At 39.3% G+C, this 23019-nt stretch overlaps 1 protein-coding gene across 5 annotated transcripts in view; it reads right to left on the bottom strand.

Moving 5' to 3' along the window:
* The window catches only part of RASGRF2 (Ras protein specific guanine nucleotide releasing factor 2), a 233008-nt gene that overhangs the window by 104814 nt on the left and 105175 nt on the right, over positions 1 to 23019 (bottom strand). For 3 of the 5 annotated variants that reach the window (XM_060009217.1, XM_060009216.1, XM_060009220.1), the window contains 6 exons: positions 21661 to 21821; positions 20652 to 20718; positions 19981 to 20117; positions 9510 to 9592; positions 3291 to 3539; positions 2059 to 2447 (listed from right to left, as the gene is read on the bottom strand). In XM_060009217.1, the coding sequence (XP_059865200.1) occupies positions 2059 to 2447; positions 3291 to 3539; positions 9510 to 9592; positions 19981 to 20117; positions 20652 to 20718; positions 21661 to 21821 (1086 nt within the window). The remainder of the gene's footprint in view (positions 1 to 2058; positions 2448 to 3290; positions 3540 to 9509; positions 9593 to 19980; positions 20118 to 20651; positions 20719 to 21660; positions 21822 to 23019) is intronic. The other 2 variants (XM_060009219.1, XM_060009218.1) reach the window with 1 other exon arrangement.

Genomic DNA, 23019 nt, shown 5'->3' on the forward strand with positions numbered 1-23019 from the left:
TGGCTCATGTCAATGACACTTCTTGATTCTGCTCAAACATTATCTTCCTGCTTTTCACCTTCTGGAGCACTCCATCTATACCTCTTGTACCATCTGCCCTTATACTTATGTTTTGTCCACCTTCTCCAGGGAACTATATATAAGGGGCCTGGGAACCATCTTATTTACCATTATGGACCCTGTAGCACAGCAACCTGCACAGAGAAGGTGGTCACACAATGACTCCTGAACAGACCTTACTGTGTTCTCATCCCAGCCTCAGGGGCAATCAAACCAAAGCCTCAGTCACAAATGTCTGGCACTAAAATACTTATTCCTAAAGCTCCCCTAACTCAAAATAACATGAGAAACCAGACTTACCTCCAGATTTCCCCTCTCCTATTTAATACAATCCAATAAAGGAGGGGGAAAGAACTTTCCATATTCTGAGAAGTTCCTGTGTTTCCCAGGGCGCTCTGGCCCAGAGGGGAGGTTTGAGATAAGCCTCCCAAAGTCATTTCCACCTTGGAGATTCCAAGCACTGGCCTGCATGAAACCCCCAGATGCACCTGTCACCTTGTGCATCACCTCATTATTCCCAAGAAAAATCCATCCTGATTCTACTAAAGCTTGTTGTTCTAATGACTTTTTAATTATCTTCCCCCTTTCATCCTCCTGAGTTGCTAACGTGTCAATTTCAAGAATTTCTTGTTTAAATGGGTGCTCCTTTTGATGATGATAACTGCTCCAGTTAAAATTCCATTAAGTACTTCACTCAGAAAGCTTATTTAAGTGATCTGAGCTAGAAACTACATAGAATCTTGAAGCAGGTAGAAAAGCAGGGGTCTATGCTTCCATCTGGGGGATCCTCTTTAAAATCTGGACACTTTGTCTGACTTATTGCCCAATTTTTTATTATGTTATCAGTAAAGAAATCAGGTACTATATAGTAAAAAAAAAAAAAAAGCTGTTTGCTAACTTGGCCATGAAATCTTGTTTATTTTCATCACAGAAACACTGGATTATAAAAGAACAAGGATGACCTCCTCCAACCCCTATGTTGTACCAAGCTGAGGAGAGTAGGGAGATGTGCCACGGGAATCCTTGATTAGTCCCCTGAGAGCTTTGCCTGATTTATTCATTTAACAATTTACTACCTGCCAGGCACTGGCCAAGGCACTGACAGTACAGAGGTGAACAAGACAGACAAGGTTGCTGATCTCATGAGCTTATATAGGAAGACTGTCCAGGCAGAGGGATAAACAAGTGCAAAGGCCCTGAGGCAGAAATGACCCAGGTGTTTCTGAGACACAAAAAGGAAATCAATGTGACTGTAGCTTAGCCGATGAGGGAGCGTAGCAGGAGCAGGGGTTAAAGAGAGAGACAGCATCCAAGTCTCATAGGATCTGAAGGCCTTGGGAAGATAAATGTGCTTTATTCTAAGTGTGATAGGAAGTCATTAGAGAATCTAATCAGGAAACCAGATGATCTAATTCACATTTTTAAAAACCACTTCGGTTGTGTCATGGAAAATGAACACTGTCTCAGACTTAACTTTTCTCCCTATATCTCTGTTGTAATAGGGAGTGTTGCCTTGGAAACTAAACTGAAGAAGTCATCTTAATGACCTAGCTTCCAGGCTAGGTCGTCACATTAGCAGGGAAAGGCTGGAAGCAGTACAGGTGCTTAAGGTAGACACTGGAGGAGGAGAAGGCTCTGAGGCTCAACGTCATGGATGAGGACCATGGTAACCTATCTCTATGCCAAATATCATGCTAAGCTCTTTAGCCAACCAGCCTTAATTCCACCAAGAACCTTCCAGTGATAACACTTTAGATGACACCATTCTTCCATAGACAACTGACTGCAATTAGCCTTTTATCATAGAAGGCGGCTAACCTAGCTCTCCTTCCACAAAGGCTAGAGGGAACTACAGGAATTTTTTCTAACTAGCCATTGTATTCATTCTACTTTCTATGCAGAAGTAGGAAAGTTGTAAAGAAAGGAAACTAGGGCTCCAGAAGGAATGGTGGGGAAACAGGGGGCCAGCAAATGCGGGGTATGGCAGCTGGATAATACCTCTTTGAATACTTCGTTTTAGCTTGTTACACAGATCCACGCGGGGGTTAACTACATGCTCTTCTACAGATCCTGGGCTTTGTTCTGGAGAAGAAAGGCCTCGGCTAAGATCCAGCGGTACTTTACCAGTGTGTGGTGGTGGGGATGCAGCAGGGCTGTGAGTGGTGGTGGGACTGCTGGACGCTGAGCAGGTGGTCAGGTCCAACGCTCCTATCCTTGAGTTCAAGGGAGAAGTCAAGGACAACTTTCTGGCCCTCACTGGGGAGGACGTTCTGGACACAGCCAGTGGTGGTGGGGAAGAGAATTTGCGACACAGGCGCGGGGATTTGCCATCCACCAAGTGTTCACCTCTGCTATTCTGGCTGGTAGCGAAAAACAATTCCAACGACCTAAAAATAAGAGCAAAAGCTATTAACAGGTTGTAGCCAAGTGAAAATAAGTCCCCTGATGTCATTCAAGAACACGCTCCCGGGCTTCCCTGGCGGCGCAGTGGTTGAGAATCTGCCTGCTAATGCAGGGGACAAGGGTTCGAGCCCTGGTTTGGGAAGATCCCACATGCCGCAGAGCGGCTGGGCCCGTGAGCCACAATTACTGAGCCTGCGCATCTGGAGCCTGTGCTCCGCAACAAGAGAGGCCGCGATAGTGAGAGGCCCGCGCACTGCGATGAAGGGTGCCCCCCCCACCCCGCTTGCCACAACTAGAGAAAGCCCTAGCACAGAAATGAAGACCCAACACAGCCAAAAAAAAAAAAAAAAAAAAAAAGAACACTCTCCCTACATTAAAAGGCCACAATATCATCATACTTCTGTTGCTGGATTCACCTTCATTTAAATGCTGCATGTATACTACACACTTGCCAAAGGAACACAGACAGTATTTAGGCTTAGTCTAATCCCCTGCTACTAAACTGCGGTCCAAAGACAAGTAACACTGGTAACGGGCTCCACTCCAGGCCTACTGAATCAGGGCCTGCAATTTAACAAAAAAGGAGAAAGAAAAGCCCCAAACAATAGAGTTATCTTCCAAATATTCACAGAGCAAGCAAAGGCCACTTGGAAACTTCAACTGCTTCCCTCGGGAACTGTCTGGGACCTCGACTCCCCCGCTTCTACTGGCGGGGCCTGGCAAGTTCAAAGGCAAGCCAGCGCCCTGCAGAGCAGGGCTGCCCATCTGCACGGAGACCCAGGGACCGGGTGGGCCACACTTTCATCACAGGGTAGTGCCGGGCCTACCTGACGGGGATAGAGGTGAAAGGCCTCTTGTATATGTCAGAAAGCTTCCCCAGCACCACGGCTGCCGTCGTGAAAATCCGATAGGTGTGCAGAAAGGTATTGAGGAAATCGATACTAAGAAACCGCAGGTCTGTCAGTCGCTCCAAGAGGCGCTCCACGCTGGCATAACGGATCTGGGGCACTTTGCAGGAGTTGAGTGTTTTACTGAAGCAAATGTCAGTGTCATCCTTGTGAAGACGGGCATCAGACCTACGCACAAGGCAGGAACATGAGGACAAAATCAGGGCGCGGCTGCCTCTCAGGCCCTGAGTATCTCAATATTTGTAAATATATACTCGTGTCTGGGCTTCCCCTTACATTTGATGAAAGATGTGATAGGACATATTACATACAACAAAGCAGGGCTGTAAAAACATCAAATGTGCCATTATAATTTAGGAAGTTCAGAATTAATTGTGGAGACGTTAATAATTCATTTCACTCTGTGAATTCCTTCTGCAGGGGAGGAAAAATAATTTTCTCTCCACTCTCCTGAGTTGTTGGCTGAGACCCTGTGATAAAAGACAGATGAACAAGAGAAAAATAAACAAGTTTACATGGGAGATAACCAGGGGAAAATGAGAAACTCACAGAGGTGGCTTAGAACTCAGACTTAAATACCACCTTATAGGGAAAGGGAGGTGGGGGGATATGTAGGCCTCTCAGGGGAGAGTAAATGATTTTTAGGAAAGATGAATGAACCCTTAGAATAGATGGAAGGTATGATAGTTTGTGACAGTTTGCCTGGGTGTGATGTCGACACCTAGTCTTTCCTGTGACTACTGTCAATCTTCCATGGTTGGTGAAACTCCTGGGAAGGGGATTTACGACAACTGAGTTCCTTTTGGAGAATCTGTCTTCAGGCAGATGAGAAGAATTCAGAAAAATCCTCTCTCTGCATTTGCTGTTTCTCAAGTACCTATAGCTCAACATAATCAATATGCCACAGTGCCATATTATAGGGTGGCATATTCTGCTACCCTTCACTTCTTTCTCTGGTTCAATCATGTTTTATTAGGAAATTAAAGCCAAAGCCCTATTTAGGAGGGGCACTGCTTATGCCCTCAAATCAGAATATCAGAAGTGTGGTTAAAAAGTAGCAGGTTGGGGCTTCCCTGGTGGCGCAGTGGTTGAGAGTCCGCCTGCCGATGCAGGGGACACGGGTTCATGCCCCGGTCCGGGAAGATCCCACCTGCCGTGGAGCGGCTGGGCCCGTGAGCCATGGCCGCTGAGCCTGCGCGTCCGGAGCCTGTGCTCCGCAAGGGGAGAGGCCACAACAGTGAGAGGCCCGCCTACCGCAAAAAAAAAAAAAAAAAAAAAGTAGCGGGTGACATTCTCCCCACAGAGGGGTGGGGAGGAAGAGGAGACCCAAATATCACTGCTGTTATCTGTGGTTATTTCTTTTCCTCGCTTCTAATTTTGTACATCTGTGCTTTCCCCCTTTTTTCTTGATTAAACTAATAGATTATATTATTAGGTATTTTCCCTCTGGCACCAGCTCTTTGATTGATCAATTCTACTGTTTTTCTATATTTTAATTTATTAATCTCCATTCTTATCTTAGTTATTTCCTTCCTACACTTTCCTACAGTTGATTTTTGTCATTCTTTTTCTAACTTCTTGAATGTTAGAAAAAGAATGCTTAATCCATTTCATTCTTTCTGGCTGATAAATGCATTTAAGGCCAACCATTTTCTGATTACAATTTAATCCATAAATTGTGTGAAATGTTGTATTTTCCTTACATTTTCAATATTCTGCAGTGTTAAAAATGTCTTCATAAAAAAAGTAATGGCTGTAATATAGGCAGTCAACTCTTCTAAAGATTTCCCCCGAACAGTGCCCACCTGCCCACCTGCAATGCTGGGCTTTTCTCATTCTCTAAAACCTCCCACCTGGCTCCTCCTCAACCCATCACCCTGAGGCCCTTGCACTGGAAGCCTGCGGCAGCCTCTCCAGGTGGACAGCAAACTGGAGGGAGGATTCACACGGCAGCCCTCGAGATCCTTGGCTGTGCGCAGAGCCCTCAGCCCATGGTGCACCTTTGTTAGAAAGGGCAAAAGAAGCCGGCATAGAGGCCAAGTTCATTAGATGAAAAGCTTGGAAGCTGAGGCCGAATCCAAGTGGGGCTCAAAGAAATGCATACCTTCGCTAAGACTGCCCGTAGCCTTCACATTCCCATCTGAGACCCCATGTCCCCCTTCATGGCAGCATGTCAGAACAGACAGTCCATGAAGTCCTGGATTTCACCCCTTGATTAAAGGATACACTACAGGGCCAGTGATGTTCAGTGAGGCAGCTGCTTGCTAAGAATCAGCTGGCTTGTTGTGAGTGCCCTTAATTAGCCCTTTCAGCACTTCAAGGGATTTTAAGTTATATATTTATTTTCTTTGGGATAAAAAGAAATCAATAGCTTCCTTAGCTTGCTCTTGGAAACGTTCCACCCCAAAGTAAGCTCAGTGCAGACGGAAGGACTTCATTTGCGGGCTTGAAAGAGCATTTTAAATGAGTAGCTTACTTCTGGTGAGGAACTAAGGGCGGCCTGTTAGTTTTAGTCACATCACTGATCTCGAAAATACGTAAGTGCATCTTTTGAGATTCTTGAAAATAGCATGGCTCTTTTTTGCACTTAGTATGTGACCCTCGACCAACTTTACTTTTCTGGTTCTTAATCTTTCTCATTTGTTAAAAGACCTTAGAAACTTTTATGAACCAAGCAGTCTGTCTAGAGGATGGCTAATCGAGGTAATCACTTTTTCTCCCACCATTTTCCCACCTAAAATCTCTATTTTCTAAGAAAACCGAGGGCAACTATTATTAAAAGAAAGCAAGCGTTAGCCTATATACATAAAGCATAAAACATCACTTAAAGGGATATAATCACCTAATAAATGTCATGATTTTGCATTCTATTCGTAGTTTTGAGCTTTGCATCTTTTTCTCTTTTTTTGCATCTTTTGACTATAATTACTTTAACCAAACACTAGGGGAAGAAATATATTGTAGCCAACATGAAATTGAAACTGACTAATTGCACCACTGTCCTTCAAAGTTATTACTACAGTTTCATTTCAAGTAAAGAAAAGAAATTAAATATTAGGAAATTATTTAATTTTCTTTTATTACATTGAACGACATCTTAATTTCCTAAGGGACCCTCGAGAAGACACAATGCATTACTTAAGCCTCCTATGATAATAACAACTCCTTTTTGGTAAACACTTAAAAAAGTAATTTTGAGACATCAAACCCAAATCACCTATTGTAATTAGTAAGTTTTAAAAGGAAGTGAGTGCCTGCAAGGTAATGCCATTAGGGTAGGATAATTTTTTCTTTTAGCTCTGTAAAACATCTTTTTTTTTTTTTTTTCTCATTGCATGTAGCCAGAGAGATGTGCAAGGAGGCAAGAATACAGAATTTAGGGTAGACTAGTGCCATGGAGGAGACTATCAGAAGGAACAGAGATTGCAAAATCATCCTCTTTTCTCTGACTGAGGAGAACCAGGCTCAATGAAGCAGGGAAAAATAGAAGGAGGAAAGATATGAAATACATTAAACTCTGCCTTGGGAATATATCTAGTAGAGTACAGATGGGCATCCAAACATGTGTGGCTCCAATGGGAAATCCCTACAGCCCGTGATACAGGTTTCTGTCCTCCCAGGAGAGTGGTTCCAACTCATTGCAGTGACCCTCCCTGTGCACCCAAACGCAGGAAAGTCTTGGTCTGTACAGGAGGCAGTTATATCAATACAAATGAGATTGGACATGGGCATTAGTCAAACTGCCACCACAGAGGAAAGAAGATGCATTCCGGCGCCAGCCATAACTTGGTCAGGCACAGAACTAAAGCTTTTTTCTGTACTAATTTTTAAAGTGAACAAAATGTATACATAGTGGGTGTGCAGCTGCCCGAAGGTTTAGGAGCTTATAACTTGGCCACCAAGTTATTATTTATTCTCATTCTAAAGCAGATTGGACTTTCATGGCTGTCTAAGCTTCACGAAAGTACTCTTAATAAGAAATTAAGATAATATATATTATTTTGTGAAATATTAAAATAAGAATACTATGGTAGAAAACTAATAAGAAAACTAACCTGGTGATGTGAACTTAAAAATTAAGTCATAATTTGAAACTTTTGACTTAATATTCCACACTTGGTTTTAATTTTAGTATCGTACATTTTTAACTGACCTGTTTTTTTAAAAACTATACTAAATTAAAAACCTAGAAAACTGAATGCTAAAGGAATCTTTGCCCAAGAGTTTTAAAATGACCCTACTCAAAATATTTTAAAATTTGACTAGCAATTTAAAACAGTATCATCCTTTTATATTTTTTCTGTAGTAATTATGGCACTAGTATAATGTACTCTGCCTTCATCTGATACAATAATTAATAAGTTTTAAAGTTTATACCATTGGAATGATGCTAATTATAATTAATATCTATCAGAAGAGAAAAGTTGATGTTGTTTCTTTGTCTTAAACAGCTCAGACCTAAAAACAGTCCACATAAAAAGGCATGGAAGACAAACATTTTCTTAGTTTCATATAACTTTTTTGGAAAGATATAACAGGACTGCTTTTAAAAATACATTTTATTCTTAGAATTTGGACTGCAAATAACCAAAAAATGAGAGTAGGGAACAATTTGGTTAGCTTGAAAATCCTCCTAAAACAATTTTTGAATTTGGAAACAAAAAAGTATGTAGAGACAAAAGCATTAATATAGAGAGCTATGGCACGCAGTTATTGGTATAACTTCTCATCTTAAAACTAGTTTCCTTAGTGATCATAATTAAATTATAGGATTTGCTTTTTTTTTGTTTGTATGTTTTTGTTTTGTTTTTTTCAGTGTTGATCACTTTCTTTTTTTTTTTTTTTAACATCTTCACTGGAGTATAATTGCTTTACAGTGTTGTGTAAGTTTCTGCTGTATAACAAAGTGAATCAGCTATACATATACATATATCCCCATATCCCCTCCCTCTTGCATCTCCCTCCCACAATCCCTATCCCACCCCTCTAGGTGGTCACAAAGCACCAAGCTGATCTCCCTGTGCTATGCAGCTGCTTCTCACTAGCTATCTATTTTACGTTTGGTAGTGTATATATGTCCATGCCACTCTCTCACTTCGTCCCAGCTTACCCTTCCCCCTCCCCGTGACCTCAAGTCCATTCTCTAGGATTTGCTTTGTTAACAAAACATACAGAGAGCAGGATGGCAGGGCTGGGCAATAGCCTCTGGGACAAATCCATATACAGGCTGTGGGTAAATGGTACCATGGAAAAGTCAGTTAATTCATGTTGAGTGTCTTCAAAATCTAAACGTATCTCTACAACCAAATCTGACTAATATGATTCACACCCACTGAGAAGACAGCAAAAGAATCTGCCAAACTTTTGTCCACCCTCTGACACATCTGGCTATCACAACTTTACCTATTGAACTTGAAATTTTTAAAAAACTTTTTATTTTATATTGGAGTATAGTTGATTAACAATGCTGTGACAGTTTCAGGTGCACAGCAAAGTGACCCAGCTACACATATACATGTATCCATTCTCCTTCAAACTCCCCTCCTACCTAGGTTGTTACATAATATAAAGCAGCTTACCCTGTGCTATATATGGTCCTTGTTGGCCATCCACTCTAAACACAGCAGTGTGTACATGTCTATCCCAAACTCCCAACCTCTCCCTTTCCCCTACCCTTCCCCCCTGGTAACCATAAATTAGTTCTCTAAGTCTGTGAGTCTGTTTCTGTTTTGTAAGTAAGTTCATTTGTATCATTTCTTTTTAGGTTCCGCACATAAGTGATACCATACCATAAGATATTTCTCTTTCTCTGTCTAACTTACTTCACTCAGTATGACAATCTCTAGGTCCATCCATTGAACCTGAAAATTTTGAAAGGTTTTTTGTACAGAGGAAGGCATCTAAACAGTATGAAAAACTATTTTTCTATGCTGTGAGTCAATAAACTATGAATCTGAAAAACCATTGTGATAGTCTTATTATTTATAATGGCATATCATGAATTATCAATCACATTACTGTCAAACATATTCAGAGTAGGAAGCAGAAGCCTACTGAAACAATATTTTATTCAGGGTTTTATGTTCTCTACCAATTTGATCCTGATTAAAATGTAAGAGAAAGGATTATCACACTTACTTAATCATATGTGGCACAGAAACTTTGGAATTTTCTTCAAACACTATAGTCATTAAACCATTACACCGTATGTTGTCCACACACTGTGAAATTAAAAAATAGACAGTTAAAACCCACATGAAAACGTAGGCGGAGCATATCTTCCCAGAATTATTTATAATCACAAAACAATTCAGTTTCTCATTTGTGCACATATGCACACACGCGCATGCACACACACACACACACACACACACACACACATACAGAGGCAGGGAAACATTACACATTGATGAACAGATTCAATATCCAAATACCAAAACTGTGCACCTGGCAAATGCCTGAGGATGGATATAAGGGCTACATTTTCCTAGAATGTGTTTCCCAAGGATTCTGAGCACAATGTCACATCGGCACAATTCTCTGGCAGTCCCAGCACTACTTGAGAAGTTTACACCTCTAGTGAGGTATAAACTGCCTCTGCTATATTCATTCTCTGCCCTAGTGGGTGGTATGGGGCAGGCAGAGCAGAAATGGTGGCTTGCTTGGATGGAATTCATCTTCTCTCTCACTAGGAAGCTCTGTGCCTGCTTCTCGGTGCTTTTTGCCAATAAATTCCCACATTTTACTAGCTTCTCTAGCAGTTTCTACCGGCACCGTTTTAGTTCGGTGAGGATGTATTGTATAATTTCTCCTGTTTCTGGCACACATAAAGCCCAGTTCATCTCCTTTCTCTTTTCTTTCAGGAAATTTTGCTAATTTTCTCTACCTTTTTAATTTATATCTATGCCTTATCAATTCAAAATTTCCCTTTGCAATTACTTTGGGTTAGAGAAGGATTTATTTTGAGATTTAAACAATCTTTAAAATCAGAAATTACTTTTAGTTACTAGGATACCATGTAGTACTTTATGACTGTAATTAAATGGTGTGAAGAAGCTGATTGCCAAGTGCTTTCACAGAGCTCTTGAACTCAGGGTTTATCCTAAACCCCAATGTCTAATAAAAGAATGAATATGCATATAAGAAACTTTGGGTCACCGGCATCCCCTAACTATTGATCCTCTACTTAGCATATCAGCCATTTTCAGCCTTGTTTTTCCTTAAAATTTTGTTTCCTCATGTCTTATGCCGTTATTTCAGTGACCAGGTATAGAGGATCTCAACTTCTGGGAATAAAGTAGAATATTTTAAAGTTCCCCTCAATTCATTTCTTGAAGCACCTGGAATTTGGAGTTATCTTTTTATATGAATAATTATGGTTATCTAACTACAAATTAGGTTACATGTGAGTTTATACTATATCTTATTCCCATAGGTGGATTACAAAAATACATATAGTAAGACAAAGTCAAAATTAGTAAGAAAATTAGAGAGGATTTGGATAAAGGGTGGAAAATAATAAGATGAAGCCTGGGATCAATCCACCACATGTACTTTATGCTGAGAAGTCCCAAACACTTGTTATACATGGTCCTCAAAATTAGCTGAGCTACGGAACAGCCAACTCAAAGGGGGCCACATGATGAACTACAAAATTCATGGTTTAATAGAAGCTCAATTCATCCTAGTCTGAGTCCAGAGGAAAATTATCTCATGGGTTCTCATAAAGAAAACACTGAATAATGTTGCGAACATTATCCTCAACAACATCCTTAAAGTAATCGCAGTTTTTACCAAACCATTTCTTATAAACTCCCTCAACACTGGATGAAGAGTACAGTTCCAGACTAACCACTCTGTGGTGGGCCCCAAAGAATGGGGGCCTGCCTTTGCTCGTCTGGTTCCAAGCACAGATTTCACTCTCTTCAGAAAAGGTTACTTATAGCCTGCTTTTCTTTAGGCTAAATAAATGCTGCTCCCCCTATCAGTTCTGAGCAGCAGGAAGTTGGACATGGTATTCTTCCATAAGTCCTGAAACTGCAATATCCTAAGTTAGTATCCAGTTGTATGGAGTCAATGTTTCCACCAGTGAACCAAGCTACCAGTAGGTGGGGTATCCTCTTAGGCCTCAGAACAGCCACAGGACCTCAAAGGGAGAGCTCTCAGTCAGGGCTAGATAAAAAGAGACGCCAACGACTCCATTTCTAAGCATGAACAAACAGGGGAAAATGAAGAGATGAGGCTGGCTGGTGTGTGCGTTTATAATGGAGAAGACAGTGAGAGAGAGGGGGCCGGGGTTTGATCCCTGGTCAGGGAACTAAATCCCACATGCATGCTGCAACTAGGAGTTCTCATGCCACAACTAAGGAGCCCACCTGCTGCAACTAAGACCCGGCACAACAAAATAAATAAATATTTTTTAAAAAGATGAATAAGGTAAACTACTTTAAATTCACTTTCCTAATTCCAGTGGGAAAATGGATTAACATTATCCCTGTTGTTATCAAACTATGAGTGTGGGGTTTGGAGGAATGGGGGAAAAGATTGTATGGGGACAGATACCGCACACAGACAGGGAAAGGACGGAGGTGTTAAGTGATCCTTCACCCCAGTGACATTTCTAGCTATTCCTTAGACTTTTCACTCTCACTGTTTCTGAGCAGAATGAGGATGCCACTTGGGTAATCAACACAGGAAGTGGGAGGGCAGAGACGGTGTTTGGTAAGAATTGGGGCAAGTATATAGTGTTCCTTCAGTCTCCTTTAACAGTCTAAGCAATAATATAGTTACACAGACAACAGCCTTAGGATGACATAGGGCTATAGTTTTCATGTTTCGATTTTCTATTTGGTTCTTTGATCAGCCTGGTCCTTTTTACACAGTGATCTATTCTTTTCTTTCCTTCCTTCTTCCTTTCCTCCCTTCCTCCCTTCCTTCCTTTCATAGCTTTATTATATTTTAAACATTCTTTTTCACAGTCTTTTCTAAGTTATCACTCTATTATCTGAAGTTCCAGCAGTGCTAATTATACTGCTCACTATGTCTTCTCTCGCTCTTGATAGATCGTTTACTCACAAGATTTGTAATTTTTGATTTTGAGCACCTTGTCATGAGCCCTGAACTGTTGAGGTGTTGCTAATGCAGTGACTTTGTGTTTGCTTCTACCAAGCATTTTGGGTTAGCAACAGTCCAAATATTGTTTTTGCATTAATTTCTCAGTTTGGAATTTTCACACCATGTGAATACTGTAACTCTGAATTTCAAATCCACAGGCCAGAAACACATTTGTTTTTCTCAAAGGAGCTTTTTAAAAATTCAGAACCCAAGGGGCTTCCCTGGTGGCACAGTGGTTAAGAATCCACCTGCCAATGCAGGGGACACAGGATAGAGCCCTGGTCCGGGAAGATCCCACATGCCGAGGAGCAACAAAACCCATGCACCACAACTACTGAGCCCATGTGCCACAACTACTGAAGCCCACACGCCTAGAGCCTGTGCTCCACAACAAAACAAGCCACCGCAATGAGAAGCTCGCGCACCACAACGAAGAGGAGTAGCCCCTGCTCGCCATAACTAGAGAAAGCGCGTGTGCAGCAACGAAGACCCAAAGGCAGCCAAAAATTGATTAATTAATTAATTAATTAAAAGAAAATTCAGAACCCAAGTCAAAGACAAACTTCCTTATGTCTTTCCTGGCCTAATGGGTTTTTTGAGTTCTTATTTCATGCATGGGGCAGGCTTCCAGTGCCCAGGCTTCAAACAAGGGCTGCAAACAAGGATCTCAATTCCTTTAAGGGGCCCAGGGCTAACCCTCGCTCCTTTTGTTAATACCCCTCGGGCGTGGGACCAATATCCAAACTAAAATCATTCCCAAGTCTCTATGTCTTCAGTTTACATGCTGTTTACCCTGACTTTAAGTTCCCTTGTTATTTCTGGCAACTAGAGATTTCCCTTTATATCTGTAAATATCACCAATGTATTAAATTTTTTATTATACTGATTTTATGTATTAAACATTTCTTGTTTGTAGCTAGAAGGGATCTAAATCGATGCAGTCCTCCATACTGCCAGAATTGAAACTTGGGATAAGTGTTTTAGATCCAAAAGAGAAGATTTATGTGACCACTTTTGAACATCTTATTATCCAATGTCAGATCTCATTCATAAATCTTTCTGATTCATTGTGTTAAGCATTAAAATTATTTTCAACAGGAAGAAAAAGAAATTTTCACTTACACTTGTTTCAGGAGAAGAAAATGTACATCCAATCTGAACTACAGCTCAAAAGACCATGTAATAAGTCATATTTAAATGTACAAAAAGGTCTTTGATAACTGCCACACCTATCTGTTTGATGGATAAATATATATATATATATATATCTACACACATATACATACATGTATATATAAAACATATTACGGTATATTTATAATAGAGGAGTGTTTTTTGTTTTTTTTTTAACATCTTTAATGGAGTATAATTGCTTTACAATGGTGTGCTATTTTCTGCTTTATAACTAGAGGAGTGGTTTTGAAATGGACTCATTTCTTGGAGGCTCCATAGACGGGCTTCAGTGACAGCAAGGGTGTGAACAAACAGGACTCCTGGGGGCTCTGGGTCCACCAATTCTACTTCAACCAGAGTATTTTGCTTTTATCTCACTTCCATTTGGCATTTTCAGTACTGCTACATTGAAGAAAGAGTTCTCTTCCAGAAAAAAGTTAAACTACAACAGAATTTATGTTTACGAATGTGTGTATGAATATATTTATATTGGAAGCCATGGTATATATTCACGATCATATAAGCACATATCTTGGTTGTGTTGGGGAGAAGAGACTGAGTCCTGGGAAAATGAATGCAGTTCACTCAGTTAAGAAGAAAGACATGAAAATAATCAGGATGTCACATATCTTTAAGGATGTACTGAATTTATGTAAATTACTATAAACCTTGAAATTAATAGGATATTAACAAAAGCAGATTCCTAGGTCATGGCTATTCTAGTTCAGTTTGTAATGATTCTGACCAGGGTGGAGCCTGGGAATATGTACACTCACAGAAGCCCCAGGTAATTTTTTTGATTTATTTTTTGTTTCTTGGGGTTTTTTTTGGCCGCACTGCACAGGTTGTGGGATCTTAGTTCCCCGACCAGGGATTGAACCTGTGTCCCTTGCAGTGGAAGTGCAGAGTCCTAACCACTGGACCACCAGGGAATTCCCTCCCGCAAGGTTTTTTGAGGGCCTTGCTTAAGGAAATAACTGGTCAAAGTCAGTGGTGTACTGTGTCACCATATTTTTTTTTTACCTTCCTAATACTTCTAAGTAGTAGGAAGAACAGTAAATTCAATTTCTCTTTTAATTTCACCTTTTTATATTAAAGTAAAAAATTCCCTATTGATTCCAGAGAAGTTATTTTAAGGGAAGAAGCATGTCAGTGTGCTACAAATTTGCCTGTATTTTGACACATCTGCCCAAACCAAGAAGCTCAGAGGTGAATTTTAATTCTGCATTTTAGTTGGTACCCATAATTATAGAAAAATAATACACCATTATGTATGACAGTAAGACATGCACAAATGAAGGCACTATATTGAAATGAATGGTCAAATCTTCAGCCTCAGATTTTTCCCTATAAATAGATGAAAAAGGGAAGAATTACTGGTCAAGACCATTAACCACTTGCACATTTTGTTGGAGGCACCAACGGTTAATTATGACCTTGCTGGTGGAACTAAAATTATAATTAAGCGTTCAAGCCATTGTTACTTCTAAAGATTACAGCTTCAGAGAGAGAGGCCTGACAAAGCTAAACATTTTAATTTTTGTATAGAGTTCTCTATGTGAAACTGGGATTATATCAATAGTCAGGCACCACTTTGTTATCTCAAATAAGAACTACACGTGATTGGTAGAACATGGTACAACAGTTTAGCAAGGTGGTATCGAATCAAGCCAGGAAAAATTAAAGTTTTGCAAAACAAAGAGTGACAAAAATAAATAGACAAAATAATGGAGAACATAGTCATAATTTGGATTGAAAGAAAAAGCTCATTTCCCTAGTCTGTAAGGATAGCTCCAATGGATAAATGTCCATTTGGTATAAAAAGACAAGAAACAGTGGAAAATGTTAGTCTCACTGATAATTACAGAAATGTAAATTAAAACCACTAGAAAGCAATATCACTTTTCCATTAAATAGGAAAATGTGACAAATGTGACAAAACTCAACGTTGGCGGGACTTAGAAGAAAGTTGCATAGATACCTTGCTGATGATGTTGTGAAATGATGAGTTACATATTCCTTGGAGTGTTTGGGCTGTCTGTCGAGTCACGTATCATGAAATCATGAAAGTGATCAGGCCCCCTGTACCAGCCTTACCGGCTGTGGGTAAGATACACCACCAAGGGACCTTTAAAAGGTTCGGAGAAACTCCCTGTGCAAAGATGGTTAGCACCACATCATATATTAATGCTGAAACTTGGAAACTGCCTGAATGCCTAATTACTCAGAAAGAGCTAGAAAAGTGGTAAGTTAACATGATAGAATATATTAGAAGACACCAATATGAAGAATTCACAGGAATATAAAAAGATGTAAAAAGCAAAAAATGATGCATATACACACCTAGAGCCAAACTGTTAAATTATTTCTCTACGGCAGGATTGTGAGGGTTTTAGAGGTGGAAACATTCGATTTTCAGAACAGGGTTTCTCGAATTTAATTGCACAAAAATGATCTGTGGAGCTTGTTAAACCTGGGGGGTTTCTGGAATGTGGTTTCAGGAATCTGTATTAAAAAAAAAACCTTTGGACCTGCTGCATAAAAAAATAAATAAAATTCAAAAAAAAAAAGGAAAAAACCTTCCAGTAATTATCTGTGGAAGACACTTTGATAAACATTTACTTAGTGATATAGGTGCTGGGAGTCTTTCTGGTTTCCTTTTTGTGTCCATATCTTTACATATACATGATAAAATATTAAAAAGTACATTTTCAAGCATTCTGTAGACTCATCTTAATAATGAATATGTCCAGAGGCATACTTGGAATACTGACAAATTCCATTAACGTGTGTATAGCACATAATTTTCCCCATAAGATGAAAATGCTTTAAGCAGAGAACAAAGCCTGGCTGAGATGCAGGCTGCTGGGCAGTAGGCTAGGCTCAATCAGTAGTGAAGCACTCTGTCTCTACCACTCACCATTCAAACCCTGAGTTGGGAAAATCACTAAGCATCTCAGAACACTCACTACCATACTCAGCTTTCAGTAGTAGCTGACATAATCACTCCCCACTCCCTGATACATTTTCTTCACTTGACTTACAGGACACCAAGTCCTCTTGGCTATCCTCCAATTGCTCTGCTGATTCCTTCTCTTCTTTGTTGTTCTCCATGACTCCTCACCCAGTCCATGGCCCTCTTCTCAGTCTATCTACATCTACTCTCTGGGTGATCTCAACAGGCCTTAAATACCATCTAAATGGCGTAGAGTCTCCCACCTGGACCTCCCTCCAAGCGCTTAACATCTATATCCCACTGCTTACTTAACAACTCCACTTAAATTACTTCCTCTTTTTCTCTTTTCCCTCTTGCACATTCCCCTTCAGCCACACTAGTCTTCATGCTATTACTCAAAATATGCAGTGTCCTCCTACTCTAGAGTCTTTGCAGTGGCTGTTCCCTCTGCACTGCCAAGGGAACGACTTTCCCTTCATTACAATATCAACACGGTATTTCCATCACTTATTGCAGTCTTTGTTTAGATGTCTTCTTCAAAATAAGATGCTCACCTTTTAAAAAACTGTACCAACCCCCATCTACCTCCAGTAGCCCAATCCTTCTTACCCTGGCCTATCACCCTCTGGCATAAAATATTATATACTTACTTATTATGTATACTGCTATTTTCAGTTTTCCCCACACTAGAATGTAAGCTACATAAGGTCAGGGAATTTTTTGTTGCTGTTGCCTCCTGTCCATGATATATCACAAGTGCCTAAATAGTTAGTGGCACTGGTACTTTATTTAACCAAAATATATTTATTGAATGGCTGAAATCATAAGTGTCAAAGACACACGATATCAAAGCTCTATGGAACACAGTAATTTCATGTAATGATATCATCGTCCCTCAGAAAGATACAATTTTCTGTTGTTTCCTTCTCCAGTTCAATTGTACATATAATCAGCTTAATATATTAGTCATAGAAACTTGGAGAAACAGGAAGAAGTTGTATACTCAACTCAAGATGTAGACTAAGTAGAGAGAATCACTTGGAGGCTTCTGGGAAGCAAAGTATTGGATCCTTTCTTTAAAGGACCAGGCATAGAATCATTCATGCACCCCATGGGTCTTTCTCTCTTAGCAATGCCTCACCAGGCCCCCTAAGGAAGATCACTTAGCGCTTTTATCAACTCTGTATCTTAGGAGCCCCAGTTACATCATAAGGTAGAAGCTATAAGCAGCTGGAAAAACATCTTTGCCTACACTCCAATTCTCCCTATTTTTCCTACTCATCTTGGCTGAGATGAGTAGGAAACACATACAAAATTTTGTTGCATTAAGTTGTCTACTTCCCTTTCTTCCCTACTAGCCTGCCTATCTCCTTGAGAGCAGGGACCGTTGCCATATCCCTGGTACCTACACAGTACCTGGCAGCACATGGTGATTGCTCAATTAACGTGCATAGAATCAATGGCTGATTCAGAGTCTCATCAGGTAAAAGGTGTACTACAGAGACTTAATTAAAGTATTAATTCATACAGCATAGAGCTAATGAAAGTATTAATAAATCACCACAAGGATGTAATTATGCAAATACACAAGAGCCCATATTTTCATTCCTCTGTTAACCAGAAAAGCAGCACCTTCACTTCAGCTATTTATTCATCATCAAAAGAGTCCTGGGAGAAAAGAAGTAAAAATCCAGAATTCCAGTAGAGGATATTTAGAGTGCTAATAAAAGACCTAGATTAGGTTTGAGTCCTGACTCAACACAGTTGTGTATTTGGACAAATGCTTATTAACCTCCCAAACCTCAGGTTTCTCACCTGTGAAATGGGACTACTATTTCTGTTAGCCTTCAGAATACTACCGTAGGGGTCAAATGAGACTGTAAAATTTCTTTGACACACAAAAATAATTATTTTGTCCATTCATTTTCTTTCTATTTCCCCTCAGTTTTCAGTCACTCTGAAAAAAATTAAGTATCTGAAGAACTATGATATAGTTTCTATTTATACCTAAGTCTTATACGGTAAGTTCCCTACACATGAGCCTTCAAGTTTTGAACTTCCAAAGATGCTAACATGTGTTCGCATGTCCAATCACATAAGTTAGTTCCTGTGTCTGGCATATATTGTCACGTGCGTGCATCCTGTACAAGTGGTTGTGCTTTTGTGTACTTTACTGTGCAGTGCTACATAGAGTACAGTAGTACAGTACCTTATTTCAAGCCCAGGATGTCCGGAAGCAAGTGCAAAAGTAGCAGTGATGTAGCTGGTATGCTAAGAACAGCCAGCTGTTGTACTGTACTACACTACTTTTCAAGATAATGTATTGTAAGATTAAAAATGTTTTCTTTAATTTTTGTTTGTTTTTTAATGTATTATTTGTGTGTGAAAGTATTATAAACCTATTACAGTACAGTACTATATAGTCAATTGTGTCAGTTGGGTACCTAGGCTAACTTTGTTGGACTTATGAACAAACTGGACTTATGAATGCACTCTTGGAACAGAACTAGTTTGTATGTAGGGGACTTACTCTATATAAGTACTATGAGCTCTTCGGAAAAGGAAGACAATGGGATCTATAGCATATGCCTTTCCTGTTTGCCCCAATCTTCCTTGAGTTAACAACTTTGAAGATAATAATCAAGCTTTCTTTTAATATTTTCCTTACACAGCTTCCCTTTTCACCTAGATTGGTTAATTCCTTACACAGCTTCCCTTTTCACCTAGATTGGTTAATTCCTTACACAGCTTCCCTTTTCACCTAGATTGGTTAATTGGATTGAAGAATGCCCAAGTCCAGTCATCACTAGTTTTGACATTCTTTCAAATGCTGAATAAATGAAGCAATTCCCTAACTGGGCATTGCTGATCAAGGAAAGGTAAGCAAATCTGTTCCCTAATTTTTTCTATATAAAATACAGGAGCTCATTTGCAGGCTTCATACTACAGACAGTATCTCTTCTTTGATTTGATTCCATAGTCCTTGTTAGCCTTTTCTGAATCTCTCACCATTTTCCTACCTCAGTAACAAATAAGAAAAAAAAAAAATCTAGTGAGGTCACTGGAGAATTTATTACTCACAGGGCAATTTTAACACTGTCCAACACAAGTGACTACACTATCAGCTTGTAAAAAAGTGCCCAGGACACAAAATGCAATAACTACATTTCAAGTAAATTTTAAACAAACAACAACCACAAATGATTTAATACATGAAGACATACAGTGGTACTGGTAGTGACCACAGCAACCAGATATAATTTTCTAATAAAAATAAATTGACTCTAAAACTCCTTCCCAAAAGTTTATGTTGTAAAATTTAAAACAAAAACAAAACCCAACTTAGGGCCAAAGCCACTTGCTTACCTGACTGATGTCACTTGTCCAGGCAGCTTTCTCCTGGCGTGAAGGTGCTAACAAGACCACAGTGAAAGGGGCAGCGTCAGGAGGCTCCACCACTATTTTAAAATCCAGGTGTCCAAACACTTGCCCAGAACCTTTGGCTTCAACACATGTAAACCAAACAATTAGATGTGAACACAAAAATATGAGTGATAGTTGCTTTCACATGGTTCTAGTAATACAATCAATGTGCATTTAAGTCCAGAATCTCATTTCAGCAATATGGTGCTTCTTGGGCCTGGGGAAGGCTTTGTTAAGCTCATAAGCAGATGAAGAAACTGAGATCAGTAGGTTACTCAGGACTAGGATCCTGCTTTCCTTCTCATTTCATGTTTTTATTTTCTTTTTAATTTCCATAATTTACGGAATTCCAACACACTAATTCAATCTCTTTCTTTTCTGCCACTGCAGTCACTATCAAGAGACAAATTCAGTAAAATGTGAATTCCCAAAGACGGTTTAACCAGGTCACAGGTTAAATGGCTCAACAGAATTTTTCATATATAAATGAATTCAGGGAGTTTATTCTTAACATCTTTCCTGCTTCCTTAAGCAGCTCTTCTTAGCTATGAATGAATAAAAACCATAGGACTATTTAATTCTAATATAATTCTAAGTGATAGTATGTGACTTACAGTCATCATCGCTTGTATCGGGCTCCTCAACCAATGTACATTCTATTAGAGAGAGAACTCCACCTGTCTGGAAACAGACCAATTTTTCATTAAGAGGCTAAGAGTCTTTCACAGGTTGGGAACCTGTGATTTGCAAACCTTACATTCAAACTGCCACAAAAGAAAACAGCAATTGTACTTCATAAATAATTTTTCATAGAGTTCAAAATTAAACTTAGATGTGTAAAAGTAATTGAATTCATTGAACTTCACGTTCTTCCCCACATTCGACTCTCACTCCCGATGTTTATAAAATTTAGCAAGTCAGTCTATGGGAGACTATATGGCACCTCAGGGGCCCTGTAGAGTGAATGCACCTCAGCAAAGGGCAGAACTCTCCAACCAGGAAGTGATTTAAGCAGTAGGAAGCCTTGGTTGTGATGTTGGATAATGTTTTCAGGCACTAATAACAGAAGGTACAGACAGGCAGACTTCTGTTAAGAGCCAGCTAGTAAACCTTTTAGGCTTTGCAAGCCACGTGATCTCTATCGCAACTGCTCAAATCTGCTGTTCTAAAAAAGCATGAAAACAGCCAGGGACAATATGTAAGGAAATGAGTATGGCTGTGTTCCAATAAAACTTTACTATCAAAAACAGGCAACAAGCTGCGGGCCATAGTTTGCTCACTCCTGGTACTGAGCAACATAAAGGAGCATTTACTAAATATTATATAGTCAGTACACTGCAGTAATTTGACAAGATTTTTGTAGCTCAGTAGTCACCAACTAGTAATTTTGTCCAGGTTATGATTTTAATTGCTCTTCTTTATGGCAATGCACACTTACATTTCTATTACTTTGCATCCAACTGACAACAAAGTAAGTGTCAGGATTGGTAACTGTATATTACCTCACCATGAAATCTGACAATCTATTTTATGATAGCAGGCATAGGAAAGTCATAATTAAGTTAACCTCAATGCCTCTTAAGTGCATGGAACATAAATGGAATAGTCATATAAAACCAGTACCTTGAGCAGATGTAGCTTTCCTCCTGAACTTCTTGTACAAATTAAAAAGTGTTTTGTAAACAAGAAGCATTGTCTTTCTCCTTCCTTTTTCAAAGACAATGAACCCAGGCGAACTTTACTAAGTTTCCCCCTCTCAACGGAAGGTACTTGAATAAGAGAACCTGGTGATCACAAAAGTGAAGAACACACAGTAATTAAAATTCTGTCAAGTGAGAGCTGTTCCTGATGTAAAAACACTAGGGCCTGTTTCCCAAGATACCAAGGATTTATTTGATGCACCATTGGAACAAGTAAATCCCCTGCACTCTGAGCAGAAGAAACGATGCATTACATTTTAAGGGTTGCACTAATTCCTACTATTTTTGTAAAACACTTTAGACTTGATTATCTATAAGCTGGAAAATAAGTTTAAAAGAAAGCCAAATTGAATTCAAAGAATGAGGCACTTCTGCCATCTGTCCTTCATAATCTGATCTCAATCAATTTATTTACATAAGAATAAGGTACATATTATATAATTAGAGTAATAAAATAACATAATAAAAAGCAAATCAAATTTAATTTTCCTGGAGCACTGAAGGTAGATAAATAGCATTAATACAGTTTACTTTGTATTTTAAAAATAGAATGTACAATACATGTACATTATAAAAATACACAAAGTATACAATTCAATGCAATTTAGTTAAGGACTATTTTTAAAGGGCAGTCATTTCAGGTTACATTTAAATGATATGTGATAAAAATTTTCTGTGGAATCTAAATGGAAAAGAAACCACATAAATTCTATACCCAGAACATTCCTGTGAGCAAAACTGTCTTCCATTCAATGTGAGAAGCTATGCATAGACTTTATATAGTTTCACCCTAATAATGACTGCCTGCTCCCCGCAAGAGAAAATTCTAATCTAAGTTAAATATCAAACCAAAAAGTACTACAAAAGATGCTAGCAAATACCTTGCCTCTGACTTCTGAAATGCCCTGAGCCAGTAATATTTCTACTATTTGTTTAATCCACCACCTACCCCAAATGCAGCCTGACAAAGGCTCCTTTCAGCCTCATAAGAACTATTAAATGACTATTTATCACTTAAATATTAACAGTGGTCATCACTAAGAGATAAGATTGCAGGCAACTTTATTTTCCTCTTCATACATTTCCTGGGTTTCCCGATTTTGTTGTTGTTGTTGCTTGTTTTAGAATAGTAAAACTATGATTGTGGGTCACAAAATGTTTACACTAACATATGAATATTCCAAACAGCATCTACTTTTACAGAGATCTAAAGATGTGCTGGGGGTAGAGAACCCAAGTTTCTATGGATTCCCTGAATTCCATCTATTCAGATGAGTGTTTA

This window comes from Delphinus delphis, chromosome 3 (assembly GCF_949987515.2).
Source record: "Delphinus delphis chromosome 3, mDelDel1.2, whole genome shotgun sequence".
In the NCBI taxonomy this organism is placed as follows: Eukaryota; Metazoa; Chordata; class Mammalia; order Artiodactyla; family Delphinidae; genus Delphinus; species Delphinus delphis.